The 27,276-nt window shown below is 43.2% G+C and overlaps 1 protein-coding gene across 4 annotated transcripts in view; it reads left to right on the top strand.

The window, feature by feature from the left end:
- The first annotated feature begins 1,063 nt into the window (after positions 1-1,063).
- LRRC9 (leucine rich repeat containing 9) overlaps positions 1,064-27,276 on the top strand; it is an 89,397-nt gene continuing 63,184 nt past the window's right edge. For all 4 annotated transcript variants that reach the window (XM_032783211.2, XM_032783208.2, XM_032783209.2 and 1 more), the window contains exons 1-11: positions 1,064-1,108; positions 3,917-3,999; positions 7,889-8,107; positions 8,735-8,875; positions 11,223-11,286; positions 11,893-11,963; positions 13,495-13,677; positions 15,310-15,465; positions 19,139-19,347; positions 21,861-21,992; positions 27,092-27,268. In XM_032783211.2, the coding sequence (XP_032639102.1) occupies positions 3,952-3,999; positions 7,889-8,107; positions 8,735-8,875; positions 11,223-11,286; positions 11,893-11,963; positions 13,495-13,677; positions 15,310-15,465; positions 19,139-19,347; positions 21,861-21,992; positions 27,092-27,268 (1,400 nt within the window). In that variant the 5' untranslated portion in view covers positions 1,064-1,108; positions 3,917-3,951. The remainder of the gene's footprint in view (positions 1,109-3,916; positions 4,000-7,888; positions 8,108-8,734; positions 8,876-11,222; positions 11,287-11,892; positions 11,964-13,494; positions 13,678-15,309; positions 15,466-19,138; positions 19,348-21,860; positions 21,993-27,091; positions 27,269-27,276) is intronic.

Genomic DNA, 27,276 nt, shown 5'->3' with positions numbered 1-27,276 from the left:
AACCCTGAGCTTTGTGGGGCTGGGGCAGAGATTTAAAGGCCACAGAGCTCCTGCCACTGAGGGAAGCCCGGAGCCCTTTAAATCCTGGCCTCAGCCCGGCCACCAGGGCTGTGGCCAGTATTCAAAGAGCTCCGGGCTGCCCACAGCCATGGGGAGCTCTGAGCCCTTTAAATCCCAGCCCCAGCCCTGCCGCCAGAGCCACGGCCAGGATTCAAAGGGCTCTGGACTGCCCGCAGCGGCGGGAAGCTCTGAGCCCTTTAAATCCCATCCATGGCTGGGATTGAAAGGGCTCTGGGCTGTCCGCGGAGCCCTTTCAATCCCCGCCGTAGAAGTCAATGCAGTCCGGCACAGCGTACTGGCTCTTGCCGGTGGCGTACCGGACTGTACCGGCTTACTTTCACCTCTGGACATGTTCACGTTCTACAAGGGTTAGTGCTGCTTTCGGCTCTAAGGCAGATAATTCTACGGAGGGATTCCATGAAGGACTTCAGAGGTGGGGTGGGACTGGAGAGTGCTTTGTATCCTTTCCAGCAAGAGGAAGGTAGGGTAGGTCGCTTCTGTCCTCTGTGCTGCCAGTGCCCCGGTGTGAGCGCTTTGCCCCAGGGAGTAACCCTTGGGGCTGGGCCTCACAGAGAACAGTGTGCAGGGGTGAGCAAGTCTGAGCCCCTCTCCCACCCTGGAGAGAGACTAGGGGGCAGCTCTGAGCCCCCCCCCCCGGAAAGATGGGGGGGCACATCTGAGCCCCTCTCCCACCCTGGAGAAAGACTGGGGGGCAGCTCTGAGCCCCCCCTGAGAGATGGGGGGGCACGTCTGAGCCCCTCTCCCACCCAGGAGAGAGCGGGGGGGGGCGCTCTAAGCCCCTCCCCCTGGAGAGAGACAGTGGATGGAGGGAGGGGCAGATCCGACCCTTCCCGCGCCACGGTGGAGAAAAAGATGTAAGCCCCGCCCCGCCGCTGCTGTCACGTGACACCGTCTTTCCTCCTGGTTTGCTGCTCCTCTGCGGGGGCGGGGAGATGGTTTCCTAGGCGACGGCAGAGGCTGCAGTACACAGAGACCTCCGCTGTCAGCCCGCTCGGGCCCTGCCCATGCTGGGTCATCGGAGGCTCGGGTACGTGACTGCCCGTGGTGGCAACATTCGCACCCCTACCCCTACCCCACAGGGGTGTCCCCCGCCTGGGCCCCCCTTCTCTCCCCCGCCCCCCAAAAGGGATGTTCCTCCACCTTGCTCCCCTTACCACACCCACAGGGGTGTCCCCGCCCCCAAAGGGAGTGTTCCTCCGCCTGGCCCCCTTACCACCCCACAGGGGTGTCCCCCGCCTGGGTACCCCCTTCTCGTCACCCGCCCTCCCAAAGGGAGTGTTCTCCGCCTGGGCCCACCTTACCAACCGCCTACGGGGGTGTCCCCGCTGGGCCCGCCCTTCTCTCTCCCCGCCCCCTCAAAGGGAGTGTTCTCCGCCTGGGCCCCCCCTTACCACCCCTACAGGGGTGTCCCGCCTGGCCCTTCCTCTCCCCGCCCGCCCAAAGGGAGTGTTCCTCCGCCTGGGCTCCCCCGCCTTACCACTCGCCCACAGGGGTGTCCCACTGCCTGGGCCCCCCTTCTCTTCCCCGCCCCCCCAAAGGGAGTGTTCCTCCACCTTGGCTCCCCCTTACTGCCCCCACAGGGGGTGTCCCCCGCCTGGGCCCCCCTTCTCTCCCCTGCCCCCCAAAGGGAGTAGTCCTCTGCCTGGGCCCCCCCTTACCACCCTCACAGGGAGTGTCCCCCTCCTGGGCCCCCCTTCCCACCCCTCACTCCCAAAAGGCATATTCTCAGGCTGGCATCCTTACCCCTTTGCAGAGGCTGGGATCCCCTGAGTGGCACCCACCTTCCCAACACCCCTGACCTCCAAAGGGGGTGTCCCATGCCTGGCACCCTTCTTCCCGATCCTCTCCCCCTCACCTCCAAATGGAGTATCCCCTGCCTGTGCCCCCCCCCATGCCTATCTACTCCCAGGAAAGGTTTCAAGCCCCTGCTGCCTATGTTATCTTCAGCTGTGCCCCCCGCAACTGAATTAAGCCCCCTCTTCATGAAATCCAAAATAGTGAAGGAGTGGGGATGCTTTCCTTTCCTGACCTGATACTCCCAGGGCACAGGACTGTGGGAGGTTGCTGATGGAAGACTCAGTAGTTAGTGTTTTTCCCTCTGCATCAGTCATGAACTGATACCAACTGACATTGTGCCAGCAGGACATTGCCTTGATAGAGGTGAAGTTAGAGATTAAGTAGGTGGCATTTTTCCCTCAGTCTTAGTAGTACAGAAATAATGCCCCCCAAACTGCGCCAGGAGTTATGATGCTGTTGGGTGTGTCATCTTTTGGATGAGTTGGGAAAAAACACATTGATTCTGTGTAGTTCTTTTTGATCCCCAGAGTAGCAGGGTTAGCTCTGGGATTCTATCTACATTCTAACTCTTTTCTCATTCAGTTCCACTTATTTCAATTTCCCCAGCACTTTCAACTGCATAAAATATTCTTCATTTTCAGCCTTAAACTATTGGGTAGAGATACTTTGTGTTAAATATTGCAGCAGCATTTCAAAGATGACTGGGATGATCCGTTGTGTGTAGTCTGTACATATTTTATTAAATAAAATGTGTTAAGTGCTTTCAGATTCTTGGAGAAGAAAGTTACGATGTAAATTACAGTATTGTTTATACTAATATCAAGCTGATAAGGTTAAGGATTAGCTAATGTAACTGTATGTGATCACTTAGAAAATGTGTGAAACAAAAAAGTGGTCCATTCTCAGCAGGACATCTCTGTTATGTTTTGATGTGTTCAGCATATTTTCATATCTGCATGTGGGTTCTTTACCTCTTAATTTGAGAATTTCCTTCTTGAGGAATAATAAATTTATAAAATGTTGTGGCTAGTTTTAAGGTGCCTTTCCTTTACTTTTATTAACAGCAAGAGCAACAAATTAAAAAGGCGGATACTACTGATATGTGTTTTAACACAACAAAATACAAGGTCAAACATCTAGGAACGAAGAGTGCAGCCTATACCATAATGCTCAAACAACTTACCATGAGCTCCCAGTATGATATTGTGGGGAAAAAGGACTTTACTGTATAAATAGGAGAGTAGTGAGCAGGAATAGATAGGTAATTTTTATCTCTGTATACAGCACTGGTGAGACTGATACTGGAATACTGCATATAGTTCTAGTGTCCATCATTGAAAAACTGGAGAGAGAAAAGAGTCACTAAAATGGTACGAGGCTGCAGAAAGTGCCTTACAGTAAGAAACTTAAATAATTCAATCTATTTAGTTTTATGAAAAAGAAGATTGAGAGGTATAAGTACCTTCATGGGGAGAAAATACTGAGTAGTGAAGGTCTCTTTAAACTAGGTGAGAAAGGCATAATGAATACCAATATGTGGAACTTAAAATCAGACAAATTCAAGGGCAAAATAAGGCACACATTTTTAATAGTGAGCGTGATTAACCACTGGAACAAACTGTCAAGGGAAGTAGTAGATTCTCCATCCCCTGATGTCTTTAAGTCAAAACGGGACACTTTCTGGACAACATGTTTTAGTCAAACATGAGTTAGTGGGTTCATTACAGGGGTAACTGGATAAAATTCTTTGGTCTGTGTTATACAAGAGGTCATATTAGATGATCAACCTTAAAATCTGTGGTTTCTTCTGACTTTAAACTCTATGAATATAATTTAAAGAAGTAATTATTCCAAACATTCAGGACATTGCTAATTTTCTTCCATTAACATAACTGTGATCCTGTGAAAGACACACCTGTTGGAACTGTATCTAGTTGGAACTGAGATTTTTTCCCCTCAGTTTATTTGAAAGTCTATGGCTTTTAAATTATGTGGGTGGATACACGACAGATAATTGTATTGTCATTCTTTCAAGCAGATACTCTACTATGATTACTCTTAAATACTCAGAAAATGATCCAAATTGATAACCAAAATACAGAGGAAATAATTAAAGAGCTGGTAAGATTTTTGTTTTTGTTATTTTTTAACTCTTAAAATGTCAGTCGCTGTTAATATTTTTGCCAAAACTATGTGGTGATATATACTTCTCTAACAATGCCATCAGTGCAGGATTCTCACTCCTGGACTGTTCAGAGGGCAGTACACGGCATACAATGACAACAGGGGTCTGCAAGGGTCAAAAACCTTGTGAATGATGGGAGGGCGACTAGTCCCATGCTAAGAAATAAAATCCCAGGAGTGAGAATCTTGCAAGAGGATATAGTCAGAGAAGCAGAATTTCAAGGTAATTTTCCCTTTGTTCATTTTTGTTGTGAAGTATAGTGCAGAGATAGTCAAATATGTGGAAATAAGCTTTAGTAATGTAATTGAACAAAATAAACCCAGCAGCCTTTAATCAAGATAGGCTTTAACTTATCTTGCACCAGGTAAGTTAATGGAAGCTTTGCCACTGACTCAGTTGGAAGCCGGATCAGGTCATTAGTGAAGCTAATGGGAGTTTTACCTGGTAGGTACTAAAGGAAGAGCCTCCACAGTATTTATTCTTTTTTTTGGAAAAGTTGTGTTTTGCTATTTTGTCATGTTTAGAATTTTAATTAAATTTTATGTAATGTTTGTTTTCTGGACAGAGACTTGTCTTTACTATAGCTACACTGTGGTGGCATGAAGGGTATGTGTAGCTACATGATGCAGTCAGTAGCAAGCTGCATCCATGCTGCAGTGTGTGCATATGTCAGTGAAAGGCATTCCCCTGCCTGATTCTTTCTCAGCTGTGGACAAGGGCTCCAGCAGGAGTATTTCTTTGCAGGGAAAGGCTGCAGCACCAGGCAGGCAGCAGGACACTACTCTGCTAAAAACAGTAGTGTAGATGGAGGAGGCACGTCTTGGGCAAGTAGAGATCCATGTAGGGTATGTACTCGTGTATAACCCACACGCATCAGGCATGTCTTTACTTGTGTTACCTGCTCAAAATTCTCTTACTCACGTACTCTAGGGGCACCGACCTTTATCCTGTTCCCCGGACTCAGGCATAACCCTGTTAATTTAGGTACCGACTCTTACCCTTCTGTGGGCTCATGATCTTACACTCTGTGGCTTTGTGGGGTCTTTTACTAGTGAAAGAGCCTTACACAGTAATATCCTACTTAATCTTTATTAGCAATTACCAAAACAGAATGCACACACTACACATACTGTTGCCGGCACAAAGTGCCCGAGGGGGGCAACAGCAGGGGGGTCCGTTGCCCGGTGTGCACCACACCAATGAACACACCAGGGGTGGAGAAGCAAAACACAAGTTTATTTGAGATCTCAAAGTGGTGCTGGGAGAACTTGCCATGCCTCAATCCAGCACAACCTTACAAACAACATCTGGTTCCTTTATATCCATGAGAATTTCTCGCTGACTAGCAAGCCCCTGTTTCCCCTCCCTCTTCTGTCCGGCTGCAGCATTCTTTTCTCACACACTTCTTTGTCTTCCCCCTCCCTCTCCTCCTTCCTCCCCCTGTATCAGTTACGTAAGCGCAGGTGCATTAAGTAATCTTGGCCACTGCAGTTCGTTAGTAAGTTTTCCTTCTGCAAGTTATCTTGTCCTTCTGCTAAAGGTGCACAGGCCTCATTATTTCTGCTTTAGACCAGTTGGAACTGCATGGCAACTGATAAGGGACATTGCACCTGGCCTTTTCTATTTATTGGCCTGTTAGGTCAATTAGAATTTAAACATGGAAGAACTTTTGCTCATCTGAGGCCTAAACAGGGAGACTGTATATCCTTATTGCCTTTTACCTTTTAAGTTACTTACGATTATCCTTAGTGACACCAACAATACAATGCTCAGCACTCCCAATAAGGCAGATTATCTTTTATTGATGGCCAATCAGGATCAGGTCATCAGAAGCTGGAATCTCCCAGCACGGTGTGATTGGCAGGGTGTTGAGGTCCAGCAGCTCTGATTTTGTGGATGTGTCCTGGAGTTGGTTCCCAAGAACTTCCTTTTGGACCCCCGTTTATATAATGAAGCTTGAGTCATGCTTAGCTCTATCTTAAGCAATCATTTTACTAAGATATTTCTAAATAATTCTCTAACCAATCTTATGCCACCACCTTAATTGATTTACAACGAGCAAAATCAATTATGTAACAGACAGAAACAATGAAAGAACTGGACAGAGACCACACAGATAAACAATAGAGAAGTTGGGACCATAAAGACAAAACAAGAAATGGGGATTTTACAACCACAGCTGTTGATAAGTGATTGCTTGCTCGACAGAATGCTGTCAAACTAAGTTTTCTTTAACCACCTTAAGAACTATTTCTTTATTTGGTGATGGTGGGAACTATTAGGACAGGATCGCCTTCTTAACAGCCTGATATTACATTGTTTTAATGTAATTTAGATGGAATATGAGAATGTGACTTCTGCTTCTTTGCTGCTGCTCTCTTAATATGGCTGCAGACAAAGGCCTTAGGCCTTACAATATGGCTACAGGAAAAGGCCTTTTCCTTACACTTGCCTAATAAGTGTCTCCCTATCTACGCTGCTGTTTATATCCATGGCGGGGGGGGCTACCCAAGTATATACTTTACACGCTGCTGAAAGAAGCATGCAGTGTAGACGTACCCTATAATTCATTTGAACCCGGTACTCCAGAACTGAAAAAATAGCTTATTGATCCACTACACCATATATTCCTTTTATCATATAAATATAGTTTAAATGGAAATGTGTATTGGTGCTTTTTATAATATACTCGTTCATAAGCCAAATTTTTTTTCGTAAAAAAGGGATGCGCCAGAGAAGGGGGTTGGCTTATGAACAGGTATAGAGAGGGAGAGGTGGGACAGAGCCCCTCCCCCCCAACAGAGGGAGCAAGGAGAGGCAGCACAGCCAGCAGAGACAGAACGGAAGAGGCAGGGCCAGAGTGTCTCTGCTCCTGGCCACGCTGCTCTCCCCACAGCCTCTGCAGCTCTGGGGCTGGCAGGCTGCAGCCCTGCCGCTCGGTGCCCGCCTCCCGAGCAGGCTGTGGGTGCACCGCAGAGCCCACCAGAGCATGCTGTGGCTGTGCCACCCGGCCCAGCCCACTGGAACATGCTGTGACCACGAACGTGCCACTCGTCTGTCCTGCTGGAGCAGGCTGCAGCAGTGCTGCCCAGCCTGCTGGAGCAGCTCCAGCCAGGTCAGATACATCCTCCCCTGGTCCTCCCCAGGTAAGGTGGGAAGGGATGGGAAGGGGAGAGTGTGGGGGTCCTGCGCTAGGGGTGGGGTCATATGGGGGGTGGTCACAGGGGTTACTCCCCTGATTCCCAGCTTCTCCCCCCCCTACCCCCTCCCCCCAAATTTTTCCCTTCCAGTTGCTGTCCCAGCCTGTCAGGGTAAGCAGCTGGCACGCCGGGACACTTTGCAGATGCTGGAGGTAAACAAGCCGTCTCGGCACACCAGTGGCTTATCCTGATGGCCCGGGAACCAAAGTTTGCTGACCTCTGAATTATAGGGTCGGCTTTTGAACAAGTTATAAAAATTTTCCATTTTTACTTATCCATCTTGGGGGGGTCAGCTTATAAAGAAACCGGCTTATGATCAAGTGTATATGGTACATTAGGATGCAGTTGGATATTTTGATAATGAAACAAGGTGCATTTTGAAGCTAGAGCTGAACTTTGTCTTTTGTGAATGAAAAACTAAACATAATATGTGGCCAAAAACTTTATGGAGTTGCATACATACTTGAAGATGGGGGTAGAAGGGGTGGGACTTTTCAGGGTCACAAATAACAATTAAGCACTTACCTCCAGTTGACTTTCAGTTGGAGTTGGGCATTCTCCTCCAAAATGCATTTTTCATACCAGAGAAATAAAAAGAGCGGTAATAGTTATGTTTTATTTGCAGTGCACTTCTAATGGATTGTCTTATGAGAAAATTGATCAAGAGGGACCAGAAACATCTACACTGGAGATGTTTTTCTCAGGTTATCCCAAGATAGTAGGCATGTCATTTTTTCCAAATTTAACAACTCTCAGTCTTGTTGGACAAAGCATTCAGAAGATTTCAGACCTGGAGTATTGTCCGTTACTCAGAAACCTATGGATTGCTGAATGTTGCTTAACAGTAAGTTAATTCTATGACTTATCTTTTTAGGTAACTCATCAGATTCTGATTCCCTTACTCACACTGAATAGCACGTTCCTCCACAGGTAGTCCCACTGATGTCAATCTGTCTACTCAAGGAGTAAGGTACTACTCGCTGTGAGTAAAGGGTTCAAAATCTGACACTCTATTATCTGTAATCACACTGGTTGTTAAAACAGAATAGGTTCTGTTGTAGATGATGATCACGTTACCTCTTTTGATAATTTTAATATTCTTGCATTGTGGAACCCCACTGTTGTGTTTCTAAAATAACTTTTAAAAAACCGACAAAGAGTACAAACTATTTTTTAGGAAACTGGTAAGAAAATTGTTTTCTTGAAAATTATATCGTTTTAAAAGAACCACTTCAACATTCATCAAGAAGTGCTCCAGCAGCTACAGCTTTTTCTTTGTGGGCCATATCCAAAGCCCACTGAAGTCAGTGGGAGTCTTTTCATTTAGATAATGAGCATTGAATTAAGCCCTCTAAGACTGACTTGCCACATTGCTCTCTAGTTTTCTGTATAGATATACAGAATGTTAACGAGCAGGATGCCTTTCTTCCTTGTTGTTCATTGAGAACTAATACATCTTCCTCTACGGCAGAAAATTGATGGTCTACAATACTGCACTAATTTGGAAAAGCTTTACCTGTACTACAATGAAATTTCTACAATTGAAAATCTGGAGACCCTAATAAAGCTGGAGGTAATTTGGTTGAACAATAACCAAATTAAGGAAATACAGGTGAGACTCCCCTCCCCCCCTTGAAGTCCTTCTAGCTAATCCATTCTATTTATACCAAAGGGATCCTGTAGTATCTGAATACAACTTATAAACCAGGCTATCTTTTAAGGCTATTGAACCACAAAAAGGTCTGTCTTAAACCCACTGTCATAAAGAGTTAGGGCTGAAACATCAAGAACTTATGGTATGCTGCATATACATAACAAATAAAATCGCCTCTGCATTTCCTAGGCATACCAAGGTGATTTCAGGAAGGAACTTGAGCTTTAAATCTGAGTTTTCTTGTTTTTGCAGGTTTTTATCAGACCTCAGAATTATGTCAATGCTTTTTTTGCAATTTAATTTCCATTTTAATAGTTTTTTAGTAAAAAAGGTAAAAACAAAAAAAAAAACCTCCACCACCTAAAACTGTCTCATGGTGGAGAAATATGGGAACAAGCCACCAGTCAGAGAGTTAAAGAGGCCCATTAAGCCAAAAGACTATTTCAAACATCCCACAGAAAATGGTGACCCTATGGAGAAGACGAGGAGGGCTGCTCTAGAGTCTTCAGTGATGTGGGTGATTGATACAGGAAGTCTTCTGCTTCCTCAGCCCTTACATAACTTCTTCCAGTTTAAAAAAAAAAAAAAAATCCCCAAAGCTGGGAATCTGCCTATTTCTTCTGATCTGGCTGCGCTAGTGCTGGGTACTACTACTGCATGGGCTAAATAGCTCTGGGTGGCAGAAAATAATAGATCTCAAGACTGAGAAGCAGAGAGCATAGGAGGAGGAGAGCTCTTTTGCAGAGGCCTTTACTGTCCGATATACTCTAGTTCCCTGAAATTAGATTTTGCACAGCTTGAAGAGTCACTAAGCTGTTTTGCTGGATTGGACCCCTTAGAGTTCTAGTTAGCAAAAGGCAGCCACTTTGAGTATCATAAACTGCTAAGTGAAAAAAGGCAGAATTTTTTAAAAATTAAGAACATTTGGCCTTGCCACTCACTTTACAGCCCAAGGGCACTTGCAGCCTTTAGAACATCCATGTGCCTTGTGGTCCTTGCTGTCACTTGGTAATATCAGACGACCATTTTGCAGTTACCGCTTCCTTTCCTCATGGCGTTATGTCAAAGTAGCTTGTATGCACAAGTTCTACTGCTAATCTTTAGGATGGAGTGCTCATCACAGAGCAAGTGAGAGCTCTTGCAGTCAGAGAGTGTTGTAAAGGGAGGGGAAAAGGCATAAACGCACTCTTCTGCCAGAGAGGACGCACCTGCCAGTCTTCCGCAAAGTGGAGAGAAGAGATAAGTCTCAATCCCCATCTTCATATGAGTGTGGGAAACAGCAGAAGGAGGGAGATTCTGGGCTAAGATGAAGGTTTAGAGAGAAGGAAGAAATTGACAAGGGCGGATTAAACCAGGAGCCTTGGAATTTGGATACTATGTTCAGAGGGCTTCACAGGAAACAAAAATTCTGAGGTAGAGGAGTAAAGTAGCAGCACACCACACAACTCACTTGTGCTGGTTGATACATGTTGGAGTACCCTGGGCATAGGAGATTGAGTGAGAAGTGGAGGGAAAACAGGTGTGAATCCTAATGAGAGGAAGAATGGGGCTGATCTGGACTCTGAGACAACCCACTTTTTTGGTCAATCTAGACTCCATTTAAACCCAATCCATTCATGGACATTAATGGAGAAAGAGGGAAGGCTGATGGGAATGGATAGAAAATGTAATACCGGAGAGATTACAGTGGCAGAGGATATGAGTAGGGAGTGATAAAATAGGGGACAAGATAAGAAGAAAGGGAGATTAGTGCTGTGGAAAATGAGACAGAAAGTAGTGACTGAAGAGTTAGGGCTCAAGAAGAACAAAATGAAAAGAGACAATACATTAACATTGTTATTTATTAGATGGATCACAATAAATAATGCTGACATCTCATCCCAGGACATTATGATCTCCATCACACGCAGAAATGATTGACATCACTACTGCATCCCACTGTGATAGCCCAAGGCTGAGATATGGACCAAAACTTAGTGAATACCCATGACATGGGGCATCATTCTCTTGGGTTTTTGATTATCACTTGTGAAGCTAAAGAGCTGCCAGACTAAGTTTCTTTTTAATTTTAGTATACAAGGCTTTCCAAAGTAATTCATTTTGAGCAGCATTCATTGTCTATTTACGCACCAGAACAAAATGGAGCTTATAATAAAAGCTAATATTGTTGAATAAAAATGTGACTAAACCCTTACCAAATTATTCTTACATTGGAATGATCTGCCTTCTGATTTTTAGTCTATAGGAACTTTATTATTTGCAATATTGTATTAGATTGAAACTTTACCTTTTTTAATATTTACAGGGATTGCACACTCTACAGAATTTAAAGGAGCTCAATCTGGCTGCAAACTTAATACATAAAATTGGTAGGTGATATTTACCTGACGCCTGGCATTTCTGCATAGTAATTCTTACTGCTGTGAAGTCTGTATATTGACTTGATTCTGCTCCCATTCAAATCCACGGAAAACACCTATTGACTTGAATGGTGCAGAATCAAGCCCTGTGTGTCAGTTGCCGCTCCTGCTGAAACCAGTGGCAAAACTCTCCTGGCCTAATTCTCATTTACATTAAAGCCCTTTAACACTGTTTCAGCTGTGTAAAAGAGCCTTAAAATGGATATCAATGGAATGTGCACCCACTTTAAGGCTCCTTTACACTGCCTGAGTAGGGTAAATGGGCTTTATTGACTTAAGTGAGAGTAGAATCAGACACTATATTTTTTTTTAAACAGCAACTAGTAAATCTGCTAATTTTTCTCAGGTTCTTTTTTATGTTAGGTTTGGTTTTGAGTGGAAAAAGAAAAGGTTGCTCTGCATAAGATCTATTCACTTGTAATAATGAATTATAATCTTGTGCAATTGTAGTCTGTGGTTAAAACTTATATGTCTGATGAAAATGTGTACTTCACCAAGTACAGTAGGTGCAACCATGGTCTCTTGAATTATGTGTGTCCTTGTGTTTTATTTTAGGAACTTGCTTTGACCCCAATGAACAATTGGAAAGATTAAACCTCTCTGGTAACAGAATATGTTCCTTCAAGGTATGTTGAGGCTTCACATTTCATTTTTATGTTCTTTTAATTGTCACCTCAGTCTCAGTAACAATCAGGCTCTGGATTCTAGTTGATCAGTCCTGGTGGTTGGAGTGGTGGTCGAGGAGAGGTACCAAGGGTTGAAGCCAGATGTGGAGCTGAGGCTGGGCCAAGGGCAGTGCTGAAACTGGGGCCTGGGGACAAGCTTTGGGTCAGAATCCATAGACAAGCCAAATCAGGATTTTAGTCAGAGTCCAGAAGTAGGCTGAAGACTGATGCTGAGTTAGAGTCAGTCTGTGGGTCAGGAGGTGGGTGCAGGGATGGAGCAAGGTTAAAACAGGACTCGAACAAGGCTGAAGCCTGCTGGAACATGGCTTGGACTGGGACAAGATTGAGGACAGGCTGGAAACCTAGGGCATCTGTAACACTGCAAGGCAGCACGAGGGTTCCTAGATGAGTGGTGCTGCCATCCATCTCCCGTAGTGTCTCCAAGTCCAGTATAAGATAGCAAAAGAAAAGACAACTAAACCTTCAGCTTCAAGCAGGCTGAGCAGGCAATCTTCTTCCTCACAGGGAGGCTTTTTTGGCACTATTGTTCAGGAGCCCTTAGGGTAGGTCTTTCTCCCTGTTCTGAGCTGAGTTGCTCCCTTTTAAGCTTCCTCTCCATCCACAGTTCCAAGCATGACCTCAGACGTGTCTGTATGCAGGAGAAATGGCTGTGAGAAATCTGAGTGGAATAACACTGGTTCTTGGATCAGTTGGTCTTGTAGTGTTCTAAATTAGTGGTTCTCAAACAAGGGCTGCCACTTGTTCCGGGAAAGGCCGTGGCAGGCCGGCCTGGTTTGCAGGTAAACAAACCAGCCCAGCCTGCCAGGGCCTTTCACTGGACAAGCGGTGGCCCTAGTTTGAGAACCACTATTCTTAATGTTTTGTCATAGTTTTTGGTCCAACAGACCCTTTGGGGTGCAGGTCTTTTGAGCAAGTCTGTCAAAGGGGTGGCAATGGTAGTGAAGTTTGGAACGAATCGCTGACAGTACCCTGCTAATCCCAAGAAATAGTGAATTTGCTTCTTTGTGGAGGGGATGGGGCAGCCTGCTAGGGCTTGGACTTTGTCCACCAGGGGTCTCAACTGTGGCCCCCCCACCATTGAAGATCCTAGGTAGGTGATGTCACAACATCAAGGGGAAAAACAGGTAAGTTAATATTACAGGGTTAGGTATTCCCTGCTAAAATTCACGGGTTTGGGGGATACGCTGCAGAGAGAGTGACTACTCCACAATTTGTACTTGTCTTTCTCCACTGTATGGAGCTGGATCCCAATAGAGTCCCTGCAGGGTTGCTTCTCCGGTGCTGGGGGAAGAGGAGAATGATACCCCTGCCTTTAATACTATCCCAGATCTGCTTGATTTTGCCCCCTCTGCTGTTGCATATATCCTCTTAATAATTAAAAGTAATGACCTGCCTTCATGCTGAAATGAAGATGTTTTGAAATAAGGACCACCAACATGTTGTTGTTTTAGTATTTTCATTGTTTTTCCAGGAACTCTCTAATTTAACAAGCCTACCGCATTTAAAAGATTTGAGTCTGAATGATCCTCAGTATGACCCCAACCCTATTTGTCTTCTCTGTAATTATGCTACCCATGTGCTGTATCATATGCCTCAGCTTCAAAGGTTGGATACATATGATGTGTCTCAAAAACAAATCAAGGTCCTGGCAGAGGTAAGGATAAGATTTTCATGACATAGCTATGCCAGCAATATTATGATCTCTTTTCCTCTTTATCTCTCAGTTTTTGGTAACACTCCTCCACTGCCCAAGATCTGTCTTTCAGCCAACAAAATTGAAGTGCTTATGTCAAAACTAATACCGTGCAGTGTTGCCAACTTTTTTGATTTTTATCATGATTCTCACAATGTCTGGTGATTGATTATGAAAGAATCTCAGCATTAATTAAAGAAAGTAAGTTTCTACTTCACATGAGAAGAAAAACTTGAAAACGTGAACCTAAAGGCTCAAGACCTGAACGCAAATAAAACTAGCCCAATCTTTATTATTACTTTTAAAATCTTGTGATCTTGGGAGGCCCAACTCATGCTTGGGGTTTGCATTATTGGCCACCTTTCTTTGTTGGTGAGAGGCAGTGTTGTTGTATTGAAGGAAGCCATTCCCTCCATTTGAAAACCGATTGCAAGGCCTTTTAAAATATATTTTTCTTTAATTAAAGGATCTATTACAGACTGCAAAGACTGCCTTTAGATAGGTATTCTGTAAAGAGATTACAGTTCATAGAATAGCAATAACTACAGGAAAGTTAACTGAAAATGAAACATGACATTGTTTTAAAAAATAAAAAAATCTTACTAGTATTCTCATATACAGTTTCCGTGTATTCATATTTTATATTTTTAAAAACATTCTTCAACGATAATATTTTAACTGGAAGACAATCCAGTGTGCAATATGTAGGCTTGGAAGGATTAGATTTTTATTAGTAAATGTAAATTATACTATACACACACACTGAAAAATATTTCCATTGATGATTATAAAAAATTACAGATAGACCAAATTAGAAAAATGCTGCTTGAGGAACTTAGTTTGATTTAAGGAACTTATTTTGTATATTTTGACATGATGTTGACCACTTGTGTTTTAATGGTTATAAAGCTTTAACTTTTTGAATCTCAGCATATTTCATTAAATTGTTTTCCCCCACTATTGTCTGCAACTGACAAACTTTAAATTGATAAAAATAGAAAAAATGCTTACGTTTGAAATCAGTTGAAATCATAAAGTCAAAATCAAATTCTGCTAAGCCTAGCTGTATACAATACCAAGGGCTTCTAATTTTTAATTGTAACCAATAAGCACTGATAAAACGCCCCTGATACTACAAAAATGAAATCAGTGTTTATCCAATAAACATTGGGAAAAACACTAGAAATGGTTAATTGTATCTAAGGGCTTGACTATATGGAGCAGATGTGGACTACAGGCTGTGATTTCTAAAATGCACAAACATGCATTAATTGATCCATGCTGACTCTTGGTGCACACTAAAGATTCCCTAATGTGCATTAATGTAGTGCTGATTGAAACATTACATTTAAGTGGACTGCAGCATCACAAAGAAATTGAAAACAAACCTCCCAAAATGAAATGAATGAAGCCCTTACAACACCATAAATATCTAGTATACAATTCCTGAAGTAATCATTTAAAATTTTAATGTAAATATAAAATTTAATGTCACAAAGTTGCTGAATTGTTAGAAAACAGCCTGTATGAACAGTTATATTTTGCTAACATTATTCTGACAAATAATGTTTCCTATTTTCCTGACACTTGAAGGCTACAGTGATGAAGAAGATAATGTACTATAACATGCGTGTAAAGAGTGTTCATAGGCAGCTCAATGAGGAGCTTGAAAAGCTAAAAGAAAGAAAATGCAAACTGCAGAAATTGCCAGAAGATCGAATAAAATTGTTCAGCTGCAACTTAAAACATGTAAGTTTAAATAGTCAAATATATCAAGAAAATAATGCATCCTTTGAAAGAAATTTTAATATATATCTTGGGAGGAGATGAGAGTTTGGATGAAGAAATCATTTTAGGTATATTTGGCTAAATCCTGCCTTCAGTTATACCCAGTTGGGTTGGACAATGTAACTGAGTGTAGAATATAGCCCAAAGTTTTTAGGGGCTGATCAGTTGATTAAGTCAATGGAAAACTTACCTTACCCCCACCCCCTTGTGTTTATTTAAATACCTACGCTATATTTAAGAGCAATTACTTGTGCTGCAGTTTCAGTAAGCCTCCACAGGCTGTGCTCATATTGCAGTGTTCTAATTTTAAGGCTTAAATGTTATCTTCCTGTTCTTTGAATACAGTATAAGCAATAAGATAATGGATGAGATTCTATTCTCAGCTACACCAATGCAATCCCAAATAATCCTAAACAGTAAAGCATTTTGTTTTACAGTCTGCGCTCTTTTTTTTATGTTCATACTAAATCTTTAAGATGTACCTTGAATTAGGTATTTTTAAAATATGCCTATTTAAAAATACTCCAGAGTTTTGCTTCTTACATATATCTAAATCTTTCAAGTATTTTGATCGGGGATCTGCACACTTACACTGCGCAGAAAGGAATATTCAGAATACCAGTTTTGTTGATGCTCTTAGGGAAAGTGGACTGAGATGTATCTGAGTTGTGTAATTTTATGGAAACGTTACTTTTGGGAGCTAAATCCTTCCCTACTGTTACAATGGAATAAGGGGTAGGTTATTCTCTTACTCTCACACATCTTGGTGGTTAAAGTTGTTACTCTTAATTGCATCCTCTAGCTCTGTGTTCCATACAGAGGCTTGAGTCTGCTATCATGGTGGAATAACCTAAAAGCTTTAAACCACAGCTGAAGAGTGTAGAAGCGTTATGTGATTGATATAATCAAACATGGTAGACCTGGTTGTAAATTTCCCAGAACAAGATTTTCAAACTTGGGTGCCAAAAGTCAAGGCTCTTAAATCCATATATAGGTACATAAAGAAATGGCCTGATTTTAAGAAGTGTTATGGATGTGTCACAGGGTTCACTTACCAGTGCAATGCCTTCTTTTGGCCATCACATGGATTAGCTCTGCTAGCTGGTGTGCCATCTCCTGGTGATGCCTCACCTATCATCATCACCCCCTGCAGACCCACCTCCTTCCAAGTACTGCAGGGTCCTCTTCCTGACTCAGCCCTCCGGCCATGTCACTGTTCATGTTTTCCCCCTTCCAGGGCTGCGTGGGGCAGGACGTATCTCAGTTCTAGAGTCTAGCCACTTCCCCAGTGATGAGTGGTGGGGACCCAGGCCCACCCTCTACTCTGGCTCCCAGCCCAGGAACCCTTTAGCTAACACCTCCTGCTACCTCTCCTTAACTTCTCACAACTTTGGGCTCCCTGCAGCAACCAACTGCCTCTGGCCCTGCAGCTCTTTTTATATGGATCTGCTGGATAAAACACCCTTGCTCTGCCCCACCTCTGTGACCCTGCCCTTCTTTGAGGTCCCACCCCCGCTCACTCTATCTCCCCCTGCTTCCTCTGTCACTCGCTCTCCCCCACCCTCACTCACTTGCTCATTTTCACTAGGTTGGCTGAGGGAGTTAGGGTGTGGGAGGGGGTGAGGGTTAGGCTGGGGGTGTGGGCTCTGGGATGAAGCCAGCAATGAGGAGTTCAGGGTGCAGGAGGGGGCTCCGGGCTGAGGCAGTGGGGAGGGAAGTGGGGAGGAGGACTCCGCTGGGGGTGCAGACTCTGGTATGGGGCTGAGGATGAGGGATTTGGGGTGTAGGAGGGGCTACAGGCTGGGATGTGGAGCTGAGGTGTTCAAAGTATGGGAGAGGGCTCCAAGCTGATGCAAGGGGTTGGAGTGTGGGAGGGGGTATGGGCTCTGGGATGGGGTTGCACGTTCTGAGGTGGAGTCAGAAATGAGGTGTTTGGGTGCAGGAGCAGGCTCCGTGCTGTGGCAGGGAGTTGGGGAGGGGGAGGCTCCAGCTGTGAGTGTAGGCTCTGGGGTGGGGCTGGGGATGAGGGGTTTTGGGTGCAGGAGGGTGCTTCGGGCTGGGGCTGAGGGGTTCCGAGGGCAGGAGGGGTATCGGGGCAGGGAGCTGAGGTGCGGGAGGTGGTGTGGGGTGCGGGCTTTGGGAGGGAGTTTGGGTGTGGGAGGGAGATCAGGGTGGGAGCAGGGGTTAGGGCATGGGAGAGGGCGAGGGGTGCAGGCACTAGGCAGTGCTTACCTCAGGCGGCTGCTGGAAGCAGCGGCATGTACCCCTTCCAGCTCCTACACAGAGGCATGGCCAGGCAGTTCTGTGTGCTGCCCCATTCACAGGTGTCGCCGCTGCAGCACTTGGGGATGGAGGCAGCACATGGAGCCCCCTAGCTGCTCCTATACCTAGGAGATGGAGCGGGGACATGCTGCTGCTTTTGGGAGCTGTGCAGAGGCACAGCAAGCAGGGAGCCTGCCTTAGCCCTGCTGTGCCGCTGACTGGAGCTGCCAAGGCCCCTTTTCGACCGGGCGTTCTGGTTGAAAACCAGACACCTGGCAATTCTACGTAAAATGAATTTACCTAAATCTCAGTTGTAGTGCTGCTCAAAAGAAATCCTGGATTGCAATAGCAAAGGAGTTGTATGTCAACGCTGTAGTGCTAAGGGTTCAATCCTGGACAGGGTAGTGAGAGAGATGAGAGCACGGCCTTATCGAAATCAATGAGACCAAGATTTCACCCTGGGTGTTTTAGAAAAGTCAGTGAGTCTGCTCAGGTCAGAGCTGAGCTTTTTGTCACCTTGGTCAGTAATAGAGCAGTGTAACCCTGGCTTCACTTCTGCTGAAGTATTGACTTTTTTTTCCCAAGGTGATGGCTACTGAGCACCTCATTACTATGCTGTCGAGCTGAGGTTGGCCCCTTTGTTCCAGAGAAAACCTGTCCTAATTTCTTCAACCCACACCCTTCTCGGTGCTGAGCACCATGGTAAAGAACGTGTGGATGCACATGCTAGCTCAAAGTACAGAGCATGGTTTATCTTTTAATATAACATGCAGTTGTTGTCTGTACCCCTGATGAGCATATCCCCTCTGCACCTTTCTCTATGCACTGCAGTTTCAAGCCCTAAGTGGGGAAACTTGTACAGTGCCTGCCTTCACCATGCCTAACTTTAGATCGTGCTGATAGTCTTTCATTTTCGTGAATATCCAATTCATATAAAAAACTCATAGCCATGACAATATAAGGGGATAAAGGTCCGTGGCAGCTGAAGATATCCCAGAAAGCAAAAAGAAAAAGAAATTCAAATTTAAACACAGTAGTCTATCAGGAAATCATTATTTCATATTCTTGATCATAATATAAGCTACTACAGGCCATAGGAGTGTACATATTTTTACTTGTTTCAAGTTTGTCAAGTTTTAAAGTAACTTGTTACAAATTGCAGAATTATTTCTCTAAATAAAGAAGAAAATTCAATTGTCAAGATAAAATCAAGAAAATTATTGTTTTATTAAATTAGTTTTCCGGTAAATATTTTCATGGTCACTTTATACTATGTAGTTAGAAGACTTATCTTCTGTGAAAAACAAATACTGTAATTTTGTACTGTAACTTCACCTGTTGCCTTTGAATCCTGGTGCATTCTTTTTAACAGCTGGAACGTGAACTGACAGAGCTGCAGACATCAGGCAAAATACAGAATAACAAATCTATTAAAAGTAAAAGGCTGGAAATTGAAAAATCAATTGACGATAGTGAGAACACAGATGAAACCAGTGAGGAGTCAAGTCTTGAAAATAAGTTCTTTCTGAAATTAGAAGCCCTGAGGGAAAGGATAACATTCTGGAACAGAAAACTAGATGAGTATGTTTTAATGATTGGATAAGAGCTGCAATTTCAAATATGTATACATTCTAACTCATTGAGGTGGACTTGGTAATTAAAGGGACTGATAGGATTTGGAGCCTGTGTTACATTTATTTCAACTGAGGACAAAACTGATGATAGTATTCAAAAAGTCATTAATTATATAATATAGTTTGGGAGAGAGAGTTCTGTCCAGAGGACTGGAAGAATGATGTATTTTATAAAATATCAAAGAAAGGCAACTTAAGGGTGTATGATAACTGGCAAGAAAAAAACTACTTTAGAACACGGAAAAGTGTTCTGTAGTATACTGTTGAACAGAATTAACCTGGGCATAGATGAAGTACTGAAATAATAAGCAAGCAGGCTTTAGATTAAAAAAAATGTGTAGATCACATCTTTACCCTGAGATGATTGATTGACAAAGGGCTTGCCTACAGATTAGTCTTGAATTTCATAGATTTCACCAAAACTTTCACCTGCATTCATGGAGAATCACTATGGAAGATCTTAGAACAATATGGGCTTCCTTGAAAGGTAATGTCACTGGTGGAGATGTCATGTGAATGTTCAAACTGCTGCATAAGGACAGAAAATGGAGAGACTTATTAGTTTGATACTACTGGTGTGCAGCAGGGTTGCATCATCTTTTCTGCATTGTGATGGATTAGGTGATGCAAAAAGCAACATCAAAGGGAGATACAGGACATATGTGGAGTAAAAGAAAATTTCAAGCTCTTTACTTTACAGGTGATACTGAAATTTGGCAACTGCTAGAAGCCCACAACAGGAAATTTAATGCATTCAGCCCTCTTGGTGAGAATACTTGGTGTTCGCTTGTGGGATAAAGTAACACATGCTGATGTTTTACAAAGGACTGGCCAACAGATTGCAGAGACTGTGATTCAAGAAAGAAGGCTGAAGTGGTTTGGACATAATAGAAATAAAATAAATGATAAAAGTCATTAAAATGGCTGTTAACTACTCTATGTAAACTGAGTTGCTGGATTCAATCTATTTCCTAGTAGACAGGTGTCCTTATTTAAAAAAAAAAATGATAGGACAAGAATTGAACAAAAATGGCTGGAACCAAAACATTTCCATTCACTAGTCCTACATGGCTAAAAAAAAGTTTACAGGTCTTGAAAACATGTATTGGTCCAGCAAAATGCCTTGGCAAGTTGGGAGGTATTTGTCAAATCTTAAAATTCATGCCAGTCTGATCACAATTGGAATTCCAACATAACTTTAGCAACTGCTTTTTCTTGACATTCTTTAGTTAGAGATGAGTGCTTAATGGGTGAAATTCATCCCTGAGCAAAAGACCAGCACAAGATCTATGCACGGCACAACCCCTCAAAATAGGCCTTAAGTGAGACTGAAGTGGTCCTATAGGGTTATGAGGCCTTTGCACAGGGATGAATTTCATCCTCTAAAATTTGGAAGCTGATATTCCAAGCTTTGAGATGCTAATAAAGCATTGAATTTCTAGTTCAAGGGATTCTTCAGATGGTTGGTACTAAAATCATATTAGAATTCAAGTGGGAAAATAAGTAATGAGAGTTAACTGTTTTTTTAAATCTGATACCTCACAATTTACTAAGTTTAGAAAGGAATGTTTGTTACCAAAGGAAAGTTTGGATTGCTAGCTTAATAGTAGAAAGCATTTTATTATATTCTATGGTGTTTTACAAGACAATAGTCCTTAGGCCTATCATTGATCCTTCAGTTTTGCCAGCACTTGCCTTATGTGCTTTGGTGTCTTGAGCTACTAAAGGCTTAGTTTGCTCTCACCCCATCCCAGGGTGCAATGAAAACTGGGTTGACAAAGAGTTCTGTGGGCCTCAGACCTAAAAGAGAACCAGATCATGCCAGGTTTTTTAACTGGTGAGCTGGAGTTGGTTTCCAGAGGGAGAGTCCTAGATTCCTGTCAGTGAGGAGGGAGAAGACGCATGCACACTTCTACTGTGTCAGTTCAGTAATGGAACAATTGAAGGAGTTGGGGTGGGGAGGTTGAACATATCGCAACCTGAAATGTCCTGAGTAGCCACCTATATCAAGCCTGTGCCATAAGTCACCTCTGGATCTACCAGTGTACCTTTTGCGGCTGCACTTCAGACTAGCATCATTTTCAGTACTTCAGAGAAACTAAACCTCTCTTTTACTCCTACAGATGATCCCTCAAATTAATGTTGGGGGTGGAGTGAGGGCAGCTTGCCTGAAGATGCCTGTGCTGTAGCTGTCTTGTTGATCACTACAGGGCCTCACCCTCCAGTGCTGTAAAGCCAACACCATTCACAAACATCCAATTTTCTTATAATTTTTAAGAAAAATAAATGGAAAGAATAACGAATGTGGCTCCAAGTTCTTATACTTAGAACAAATCATCAAAAGCCATCTCAATCCCTATTTTTTTCTGAATTTGATATAAAAAAGCAAGATGAATTTTGTGCCTGTCCTTAGCATTTATTATATTCTCACTAAAATTTACCATGTTGTTTTTGTTGCAGAATTGAGAAAATTTACCAGATGGAAGTTAAAAAAAAGAAGAAAAGCAATAGCTTAGTAGTGCAGTTTTTGCTGACTGAATTGGAAACAGTGGGCAACACTCGCTTTGAAGAAGGCTCACCTAGTGATTCTTGGTAAAGTTATTTTAGACATTACATTTTAAACCCAGTTTCTGCAGCCCAGTGCCACCCACAATTCTTGATGTCTGGTCTGCTCTCTTCTCTCTGCAGCTCATGGAGGCAGATCAGAGTTTTGAAATGGCATGGTTTGACCATGCCCACATTGCTCCTGCTTGCTTCCAGTTTCTCTGCCTCTATGGCTGCCTGTGGAAGGTGGCAGCTTTTATAGCTCACTTCCTCCTTCACATTTGAACAAGATCGTAGACAATGCTGCAAAATCTAACAGTCCCTCCTGATGTCACACCATGCCTTTGAGAAAGAGTACAGACTGGCCTTCACACAAAGGCATTCCTTTTGGACCTCATCCTCAAAGAAGTACCAGTAAAGAGACAGCAGGCTCCCCAGATGAAAGCTGTGGAACCATGGCTTGGGAAGAAAACCCCTGCTCCTAAAGCCTCTTTATGACAAAGACCACGTATGTTTCCCCCTCAAATGGAAGTTTGGAGGTAGGATTTCCCAGTTCCTGGAGCAATGGGTTGCTTCGACCATGGACTAGAGAGTCAGGGATATTCCCCTGAGTTATGGGTGCCAACCCATCTGTTTTTCATCCAGTCCCTCATCTCAAATGACCCAGTAAAGCACAGTCTAAGCTAGAACAAGATTTCTCACCTTCTGAGTATGGGAGTGATATAGAGCATTCCCTCACAAGAAAGGGTTCTCAGGGGTTTGCTCCATTTTCTCTATCATTTAGAACAGCGGTTCTCAAACTGTGGGTCAGGACCCTGTTTAATGGGGTTGCCAGAATCATTAGACTTGCTGGGGATGAAGCAGAAGCCAGAGCCCCATCGCCCAGGGCTTCAGCCCTGAATGGTGGGGCATGGGTGACAGCCCCCCGTCCTGGGGCAGAAGACCTTGGGCTTTGTCTTTGGTCTGCCCTCCAGGGGTCATACAGTAATTTTTGTTGTTAGAAGGGGGTAGTGGTGCAATGAAGTTTGACAACCCCTGACTTAGGTGCATACAGGGGGAATCTGAGCAATTCTAGATCTCAGAAGGCTCAACAAATAGATGAAGAAAATGAAGTTCTGGCTGAAAACCTTGACTTCTGTAGTGTCATCCCTGTCCCAGAGGGATTTTCTGTCTTTTGTGGATCTCACAGATGCATACCTACACATCCTAGTCAGACCATGCCATCACAGGTTCTTAATGTCTGCCTACAGCAGAAATCATTATCAATATCAGGCCTCCTACTATGCTTACCCTCAGTCCCCAGGTCTTTACAAAGATTTGGTGATAATCATAGCCAGACTCAAGTGGGAGAGCTACCTATACCCCTTCCTGGAAGACATTTTTATCAGAGCTCCATCCTCCCATAATGGCACAAACAGCTGTTTCTGACTTTGACTCTCCTGCAGATGCATGGTTTTGTTGTCAATATCCAGAAAAACACCTTGATTCCATCCACCCAAATAACTTATTTGGGAGTGGACATAGACACCTCGATAGCAAGGATATGTCCATTTCTAGAGAGGTTCCGGAAGATTCAAGACCTCCCTGCATTGTTTTGGAACTGCAAGAGGGCACTATTGCAGGGTGAGCCTTCAACTGCTAGGGCCTCCCAGTAGGGATCATCCTATGGACACAATCACTCATCAGGCACCTTCAGGGCTTCATCTTAAAGGTATGGGACCCCTCCCTTTAATACATGAAAGATCAAATGAGGATCCTGGCACAGGTGATCAATTCCTTTAAGTGGTGATCAGCTCAGGGCATTCCTTATGCCTCCCACATCCCCTGATCCCCACAACTGACTTCAACCTAGAGAGCTGGGGAACATGTCTAGGGTCCCAAACAGCTCAAAGCTTCTGCAGCCTGGAGGAAAGGACCCACAGCATAAAACTCCTATAACTGAGACCAATCAAGCTGGTGCTATGAAGGTTTCAGTCCAAGCTAGAGGGGAACCGCTTGCTGATTTAGTCAGACTACACGACCACAGTCACATATGTGAACAACCGAGAAGGAATAAGAACCCCAGTACTAGGTGCTGAAGTTATGCGAGTTTTACATCTTGGGAATAACTCATCTGGAAGCAAGCAGGAGCTGAGAGAGGGACCTGGCCAGTTCACATGGCTTCTAAACTTTGATCTGCCTCCATGAGAGGAGAGCAGCTAAGATGTGGGAGATGCTGCTAGCAGAAGGGAAATTATTGATAAGAAATTTTCTGTTCTTACAATTCAGAGTTAGTGAATTTTAACAATCCCTCTGACCCTACTCCACCCCCCCAAAAAAACAGTTAATACATTGTGACTTGAAATTCTCTGCAGGAAGTGTTTTCTTCAGATACACATGTAGGGTCAAATCGGGCCTTGGTCTAAGTAAGCATCACTCTCATTGACATTCATTCGGAGTAGTACCTGCTTATGATATGGTGGTTAGTCCTGGTGGTTAAATTCATGACCTCAGCTTTGTATGGGAGAACAACACAGGAGCGTAGAAAGAAATGGGATCAGTACCTATGGGCAGAGCATGGCGTGGGCACACAGCCCTTCTATAAATGCTATTCACGGATAGAGCAGGAGCAGTGAACCCTCTGGACTCCTATAGAGAAGTTTGTGACCTTTGGTTCTGCGCATTTCCATGTCTCTCTACCCTGCCTTATATGAAACTAACACAGAGCCCATCAGTGCTGCATTCAGGGAGTGCATAGTCACCCTGCTCACCTTCAGGGAAAGATGCAAGAAACTCTAATATAGACTTATAGAATAATGGGCTTGTGGAAGAATTTACTTCCTAACCCTCTTTTGTTATTTATTGCCTTACGTCCTGAAGTATACAATTTTATCACCTATTTATTGTGGTATATAAGCTATAATTAACCATCAGTACACTTCAAAGCACTTTACAAAGGAAGTAAATGTAATGATTCCCCATTTTACTGATGGGGAAACCAAGCCACAGAGAGAGGAAGTGATTGTCCAAGGTCATCCAGCAGACCAATGGCAGAGCTGGGAATAGACCCCATAGCTGCTCTGTCCACTGAGCCACGCCACCTTCTCAGAAAAATGCAAAAGGGTTCTTTCGCTTGCTCTGGTACCAGAGATATTATTTAAAATGCAGAGAGCGCTCAAAATGAAAAAAGACATTTGTTCTATAAAACACATTCTTCAAAAGAAATTCAGTAATTTTTAAAAAGGTAAATTAGTCCATTATTTAATAAAATGTTCCAGTACCTATCATCATGACTATCAAAGAGTATATAAATATTTTGGAAAAAAATAGATATTTTGGGTGAGGGGTCCTCTTAGTATATCTAAAACTGAAATGTGACTGTTTTTTATAATTTGTTCAATAGTTATTTTAATTAACATTCACTCCATTGATGCCTGATGTAAAGGCATAAAATGTCTAAGGATTCCATTCACTTTTAGGTAAGTTCTTTGGACCAAATGCAACACCAGAGGTTTGGGGGCTCATCCTGGCCTCAGTGAAGTCAACTGAAGCTTTGCCATTCATTTCAATGGGAGCTGTGTTGGGTCCATAGTGATACTTAGGCACAATAGAAGATAAATATTCCACTATTCAAGATTTTGATGCCTCTGTAGACTTATTATTAGCTATCTTTTTTTATTTTATTTCGCATCCTGGAAATTCTATATAAAATAAGATAGTCAATAAAATTGGAATATGGAAATCTGAAATGACAAATAGCTGTTTTAACTACTGGGGCAGCAGTGACAGCGAGCTCCTGGATAGCTTTACTACTTGTTGTAAAGAAGCATTAAAGGTTATTTACATGGTCTCAGTATAAATAACCTTGGCACTTTATTGAGGGGAGATGCAAATTTAGGTTGGCATTATTTCAAGGACAGTTTTCTGCTTGAGTACTCCAAGCTTGTCCACCTCAGCTGTGCCTTTCCCTTATGTTCAGACATGTCTGCTAGAGTGCTGCAGGTTGCGATGTGCTCAGAGGTTCTCTCTGTACTTTCCTTATAAACAGCGTTCTTTGTTAGTTCTGTCATTTTATATAATTAATGAGTTTATTTTAAAGATGCTTTTTCAAGCCAAGGATTTTTAATATTGACAAGGAGAAATGCTAAATGAGTCCAATGTTTGAATCAGAGTCTTAGTACAGAGTCCTTTAGAGAAAAAGCAGTGTTTTTATTCATTGCAAGTTGATCTGCATTTGTTGTTTTGCAGGAGCGCCGCCACCTTTTTTGCCACCATAGGCGGCAGAAGGTCCCGCCCCCGAAATGCCGCCCTCCATCGGTGGTGGAAGGTCCGGCCGCCGCAGTCACCGCCCCCCAAATGTTAGCGCCTTAGGTCACCTAATGGTTTGCGCCGGCCCTGGTTGGTTGTCTTTTTTCCTAGAAAAATGTCCTCTGATTATCGAAAAAAGTATTTGTTTTTCAATTTGGTTTTCTCAGCTTTTGGGAAGCCACTACATTTCCAGAATGGGCTTATTTTAAAAACTGTATTTTAGCTATCTATCAAAGCTGGTGATATGACCCGTTACTGTAGTATCGGAGCACCTCACAGTCTTTAATGCATTTATCTTCACAACACTCCTGTGCAGCATGGAAGTGCCATTATTCCGGTTTGCTGGTGGAGAACTGAGGCTCAGTGATTGCCCAAGGTCACACAGGAAGGCTATAGGAGAGTAGGGAAATGGTCTCTGATCTCCTGGGTCCTAGGTTCATGTCCTTACTGCTGGATCGTCGTTCCTCTTTTAACCGTGCTCACTTTATGCAGGTAGTCCCATATGACCTAAAGCTGTGGCCATAACCATGTGTGGAGGACTTCATGAAATCTGCGATGCAACATGGTATCCTAGAGGCAGGAGAGAAATGTGGTGGATCACAAACTCATTAACATTAGTGTTTTCTGCCTAATGTAATCTGTATTTGTTCATAATGAGGTAACACAAGGTCATCCATCTCTAGTTGAAAGAGAGAATTTCTAAAAGTATAAAAGAAAGAGAAACTACCCCAAAATATCACTTATAGTATTTTTCTTTCCCTTCATTTGAAAACAGAAGAAAAATCAGGTTCTGGCTGCAAAAAAAAAATGAATTAATAAACATTTTCTTCTTGCTTTCCGTTGTTCATTCCTGGACACAGGTTTAATTCCTGCTATGATTTAATTCTATCACGATTTTGTGCCTGGGACTTCAAATCATATGGTATCACAGGAGTGAAAATAAATCGCATCATCCGAGTGCACAACCGTATTCTGAGGATGATATTTGAAGAGAAGTTTCAACTGTTTTTGGATGAAGAAGTTTTAAGTGAAACAGAGTGAGTAG

Source organism: Chelonoidis abingdonii, chromosome 4, assembly GCF_003597395.2.
Source record: "Chelonoidis abingdonii isolate Lonesome George chromosome 4, CheloAbing_2.0, whole genome shotgun sequence".
NCBI classification, from domain to species: domain Eukaryota; kingdom Metazoa; phylum Chordata; order Testudines; family Testudinidae; genus Chelonoidis; species Chelonoidis abingdonii.
This window is presented reverse-complemented; position numbering and strand designations above follow the sequence as displayed.